General features: G+C 43.7%; 1 protein-coding gene across 1 annotated transcript in view; it reads right to left on the reverse strand.

Annotated features, from left to right (window-relative positions):
- The window catches only part of LOC115405962 (receptor-type tyrosine-protein phosphatase N2-like), a 184,160-nt gene that overhangs the window by 44,296 nt on the left and 133,864 nt on the right, over window positions 1-6,000 (reverse strand). The window contains exon 13 of the mRNA XM_030115780.1: window positions 4,326-4,538. Within this exon, the coding sequence (XP_029971640.1) occupies window positions 4,326-4,538 (213 nt within the window). The remainder of the gene's footprint in view (window positions 1-4,325; window positions 4,539-6,000) is intronic.

Consider the following 6,000-nt stretch of genomic DNA (forward strand, 5'->3'; position numbering starts at 1 on the left):
TTGAAAATGTTAAACTTTTACATTCAGAGAATCAGTGTAAAGGATCAGCACTCCTTATATGACAATTGGATTGACAAAATAATAGATAAGGCTACATTTTCTGATGCAGTTCAACAAAAATCCTTATTTTACTCAGGAACAATGGTACAAAGAAACCACACAGGAACTGAGAAGTTCATGCAGGGGGCTGCACTTCCTCGTCCTGGTCAGGAGACCTTGATTTAAATTCAGGCTTTCTTGACTCTAATGGGGCTTCTCTGTGTGGAGTTTGCATTTTCTATCAGTGTGCGCCTGGGTTTCCTCCGGGTAATTGGTTTTCTTCTTCCAATTCAAAGACAGGCTTCTTTGGTTAATTGGTGGATCTAAATTATCCATAGGTAAGTGCATGTGTGTCTTTCTCTCTCACTCTGTCGGTTTGTTCGGTGGTGTTGGCTTCTTTTCATCCATATGCAGATACAGATAAAGGGCTGTAGAAAATGAATAAAAGGAGCTTTCCACAGTAGTTCTGTTTATAAATCCACCTGCTTGGTTAGCTTATCACCAAGGTGTGATTTGTGGCTCAAGCACAAGAGGGAGGGAGTTTGTAAAAACATGAATAATGCAACAGCTTTCACTGAAAAAACATTTCACTGAATCACCAGACAGTATCATTAAAATTGGCTTTATGTTAAGATTGTGGTCAGTTTTGGTGGTAATGTCTACTGTTTTTGGTCCCTCAACTAAAATTTGTTGAACATGACTCCTGGTTTAGACTTTAAAAACAGTAATTTCTCTTTTTGTTTCAATCAAAATTGCATAGGAAATTCATTTTCCCCCCTTCCTTGGAAAATAATAATCCATCAGATATCCTACTCAGACCCATATTATTGATATTTTGAGTCCCGCTTAATGGCTCTGGTACTCATTCCAACATTTTCTCATTTTTTGGAGAGATTTCCTAAAACACACTGCACCGCATGAGTCAAATTACAATTGTTTCATCAGGTTATCAGAGAACCATAGTGTTTACCGGAGAGTATGAGAAAAGAGGGGGAAATGAAAGAGGAGCAGAATAAAGGGACACACCGAGAAAGGAGGAGTAGGACAGCCACTGAACCAGAGTTATTGTTTCCTTGTTTAATCTAAATAGAGATGTACTGGAAATGTGTTTTCCACTTATTGTTTGGCAGCGTAAAGATGCTATCGAGCCAAAGAAAGTCCTTGAAATTGAATTGAGACACAGGGACAGAATCGGAGTGAAGCAGGCAACAAAGAGGAGAAGATAGGCAACTCAGTGGCCGGTCACTTAATTTGGTCCTGAGTCTCAAAAACTCCCAATAATCTCCATCGGTTTCCAAAACGGTGCTTCAAGTAAATTCATGGTTCGGGTGCTGATATCTTGAAATGAGATAATGCTGCTTCCAGATAAGATCTCTTGATTTGTGAGAAAAATCCACGTGTAAAGTTTGAGATTGGCTGCAATCAGGTGTGATGATCTCCCGCTGCTGGCTTAGAGCTTCTTCAGCTCTGAGTGTGAAGTTAAAAAAAAAAAAAAAAAAGAAAGAAGAAGAAGTTTAAATCAGATGCGAAGATAAACTGAAGGCGACGTTTTCGACTCCCATGTCGGCGGCAGAGCAATCCAGGCGCTGACTGACTGACAAGCATCGTGGACCGCGTCCCCGCCCAGAGCGCCGACACGCTGCTCGCGCTCTGCTGTCGACGCCTGTCAGTCAACGTCTCCTTTGTCGGCGCCGGCCAATCCCGCGCCGCGGCTGCACCGGGGCCGCCTGACTGACAGGACGAGGGCCGGGGCGCCGGGAGCCAAAGGTGGAGGGGATTGAAAAAGGAGCTGCCGGCGCGTTGACATGAATCGAAGCAAGTGTGTGTGTGTGTGTGTGTGTGTGTGTGTGTGTGTGTGTGTGTGTGTGTGTCTAAGGGTGTGAAGTGAGGCCTCAAACAAATGCGCCAAGGGCAAGAATCATTAATATGCAGGAGCTACTGAGTGTGCACATGCATATACAGTGTGTGTGTGTGTGTGTGTGTCTGTGTGTGTGTGTGTGTGTGTGTGTGTGTGTGTGTGTGTGTGTGTGTTTGACAGTCAGCATGAAGGAGTTGCAGTAGTAAGGCCGTCAGGCAGCCTGCTGCTTCCTGTCTGCTTTAATTGCATGTAGCCTTGGAGACTGTGCGCGCACGCACACACGCACACGCACACGCACACACACACACACACACACACACACACACACACACACACACACACACACAACCCAGCGAAGGGAACTCCTCTGCACAGCGGCGCTGACAAAGAGACGAGGCTTACGCTGCTGAGACGGAGCTGAACGTGGAGCTCTTCCACCGAGGATGACGGCGGCTCGCCGCCGTCCAGATCCGATAAAGACGACGGCGGGGAGGGGAATCGACTGCAGCGGCTCAGGGAGTCTGAGTGAAAACCAGGGGCTGAGCAAACCTCCCCGAGAACCAGCGACACCGAGGCTTTTCCTTCGCTATTAATCAGATAAATAATGCGTAAACACAGTCTTATGTGTGAGTTTTAATTAGCATTTTTCCAATTAGAGGCTTAAAGTGATCTTGGAGGCAAGTAACTGAGGAGATAAGTTTCTCACACGCGGGGAAAACAAATATTTCACAGAGAGTGAGAAAGGTGTGCAGCTGAAATGTCACCCCGTCATTGGACATGTTGAAATGACTTTGAGAAACTGTTTTCTGTCTCCTGCTCGGTTTCTTTTTCCACCTGTTTTTTTTCCCACCTCTTCCCTCAAACAATAGCAGAAAGAATACCGTCATGAACGCGCACAGCTCCCCAGTGAGGAGGTAAACCTTTGACGCAGCAACACAGTCTATTTCAGGAGTTTAAGAAAAAAAAAATTTAAAAAAAAAACCCCCGGAGAAGAGCATAAAATGTAAGCACTTAGGGGCCGGGCCGGGCTCATTATAAAATCAATGCTCACAGGACCACTCTCATTTAAAAACATGGCGGGGAAAAGGTCAGGCAGAGTGACGGAAAAATCTCAATCTAATTCTTTGCTCAAAAAGCCACTTAATATTGGATTCTGTAAATTAAATTTCACACTTGGCTATTCTGGCCAAAGGATAATTACAGCAAGCACAGGCAGGGGGTTGGGGGGGTGGGGGGTGGAAAATAACTTGTGTTGGAAAACCTGTTGGATGGTTGATATCTCGGCGTGCTTTTAACAACAAATTACAGCTGGAGACCACATCAAATCGGTGATCAACCACTGGTCCACTTAAGATGCGACATTGTGAAAATGGGATGGACTTGATGAAGCTGAACATGTGGAACGAGAAGCAGGAACACACTTCTTTTCTTTACATCTCTATATAAGCTGCAGGACAAGGTAAGGTAGCAGAAAACAATGCATTAATGACATTCAGACTCATTAATGGCATGTTGACATGCTTATTAGGAAACAAGAACACTGAACACATCTCTCATTAAATTCCCTTTAGTGGAAATTACCTGGAAACTCAACATATTTTAAATACTATTTGCATTAAAGTTAGGGATAAACAAATATGGAGTTGATATGTCTGGTCTTGAATATTGAAAAATGATCTACATGGAAAAAAAGAATAAATATAATAATTATTATTATCAGTTATTGCTATTAAAAGTTATAATTCCGGTTGTATTGGTTGGGTCTTGTGAGTTTGTGTGTAGTTAGTTGGTACTGCAGTCAAATGACCTGTTCCTCATTGGTTGTCTGAAAATGGACATTCTGTAATTTACTCTGGTTTTATGCCCACAATGCACATAAATCCCCATCAAGCCATATCTGTCTCAATCTCCAACACCGTTTGTGTGACAAGATGTATTTGATAAACAGTTGATGTGGTTGTCTAACTCATTGGTTCCTAACTCGGGGTCCCTGAACTCCTCCTGGTGGGGGTTCCTGTAGCTGAAGCTTGAGACTTGCTCTGCTCTGAATTGTCAAAAACCTCATAGTAAGACACTCTGATGAATATTTCAGACAAATGAAATTGCCCATGCCGGTGGATGTGTCCATTGCTATTTGGCTTCACCGTAATGATTTGACCAAACATTGCTTGGTGAGGTGGTCCGGAGCCTTTCGGGGGGGAGTCTTGGGGGAAGGGGCGATTAGGAAACAAAGGCCTATTCTGAGCGGGGTTTTTGCTAATTGCTCCCAAGCCAACAGATTTTTGCATAATTCTACATGATGAAAATAAAAATATTCATTTCCAAAATTGTCTACAGAAGCAGCTTCCACCAAGAAACATGCAGCATCCTGTTAGATGTGTACCAGTGGTTCCTTTCTGCAGCAGCAATCCGCAGTAACACCTCCTACCTGGTAGGTGGCGGTAGCATCGCTTCCCGTGTCCGTCCCTAAGTTGGTGAGCTTCTCCTTGATCTTCTGGTGCGAGCGATGGCGGAAGCAGTAGACCACGGTGGAGGCCAGCAGCACGGCGACGATGCAGAGGATGGACACCACGGTGAGGATGAGGAACTTGGTGGACTCGGCCTGGCTGTACTTGGTGGGAATCTGGTTGATTTGACTACTCTGTAGCGGAAAAAAGAAGAAGAAAAAAACTCCAATTATTACAACAATATTCATACTAGTTTGCTGAACTGTCAAAAAAAAAAAAATTGTAATATTTGGCTGTTCATCATTATCGTGTGTTTTTGACTTTGCATGATTAAAAAAAAAGATGGTGCTGCCAGGGCCAGAGTGAAATGGTAAATTCATCCACCGTGCTGCAAAAGGTGCGGCAGTCAGTAATGGAGGCGACTGCCACAGCAGAGGTGGTGTGCTTTCAGGTGATTTCACTGATCAGACAGAAAACAGAAACTAATCTGCACAATCATCTGGATCTGGCAGAGTGTTTGATTGGAACAACCCCGCGGGCCCTCCGAGCGTCACGTCACACGGTTTGATACCCGTGGATTAAAGCATCCGCCAAACAAGCCACTGAAAACCCTTATTTCCACGAGATAATCTATCTTCTTCAAGGCATTATTTATGGCTACCGTTCAAGCTCCACCCAAACCGAAAAAAAAAAAAACCCAACAGAAAAACAGAAAAATATAAAAGCTGAAAGTGTATATCACATACTTCTTCCCTTTTTTTTTTTTTTGTGGAAAGGCATAAACATGCATATCAGTGTGCTCGATGAAAAGTATAATCACAAGCGTTTGTTCCACCATCTGTGCCCAGGAGTGCGTGGAATGCATAAAGTCCTGTTTAGCAGAGCAGTCTGGATGTCTCCAGACAGCTCAGCTCACCGTTTGCTGTATGGGGGGATTTTTTTTTTTTTTTTTCTGCTTCTTCTCCCGCCTGCCGCCGTGAATGGAAGGCAACAGACGCTCCTGCTGTCTTTTTAACGACTGCCTCCAACAATTCCGACCCTGGACCGCTATTTAATCCAGCATGTGAGAAGCACATCCTTCAACAAACAACTGGAGACTAAAGATTTCTTTTTCTTGTGTGTGTGTGTGTGTGTGAGTGTGTGTATGATAAAAGTCTCTTGTTTAAACCGAGTGCTTAAGAACCACGGCGTTAGCGAGAGCGCGGCTTCCACTGCCGCTCGCTGTTCATTTCCAGACACCAGCGAGCTCCAGATAATGGGCCTGTTGCGTTTTTTTTTTCTTTTTTTCCCTACCTGACTAGTAAGAGTTAACAATGGGCCAAATAATTCCCCGTTATTACACGCTGCATAATGATCGTGACAACAAAGAAGAGAAGCGAAAACCAGAGGAGAGGAGCTGCAAATTGCGCTGCCAATGAAAAGGCCCACAATTGCTCCTGACAAAGAATTATCAAAAGAAATCAATAGCAAAAACAGCTTTTCGTGACTCTTTTTTCCAATTTTTTTTCCCCCACCACACATCTTTGCTCCCTGTAAAGAAAAAAAAAAAAAAAAGCTCTTCTCTTCTCCCACTGGTAGATAAATTCAAACACTATAGCTCATCATTAGTTTGCCCTGCTTGTAAGTTTATGTCGCATATTAAGCTTGTTTAATATC

This window comes from Salarias fasciatus, chromosome 18, assembly GCF_902148845.1.
Source record: "Salarias fasciatus chromosome 18, fSalaFa1.1, whole genome shotgun sequence".
Classification (NCBI taxonomy): Eukaryota; Metazoa; Chordata; class Actinopteri; order Blenniiformes; family Blenniidae; genus Salarias; species Salarias fasciatus.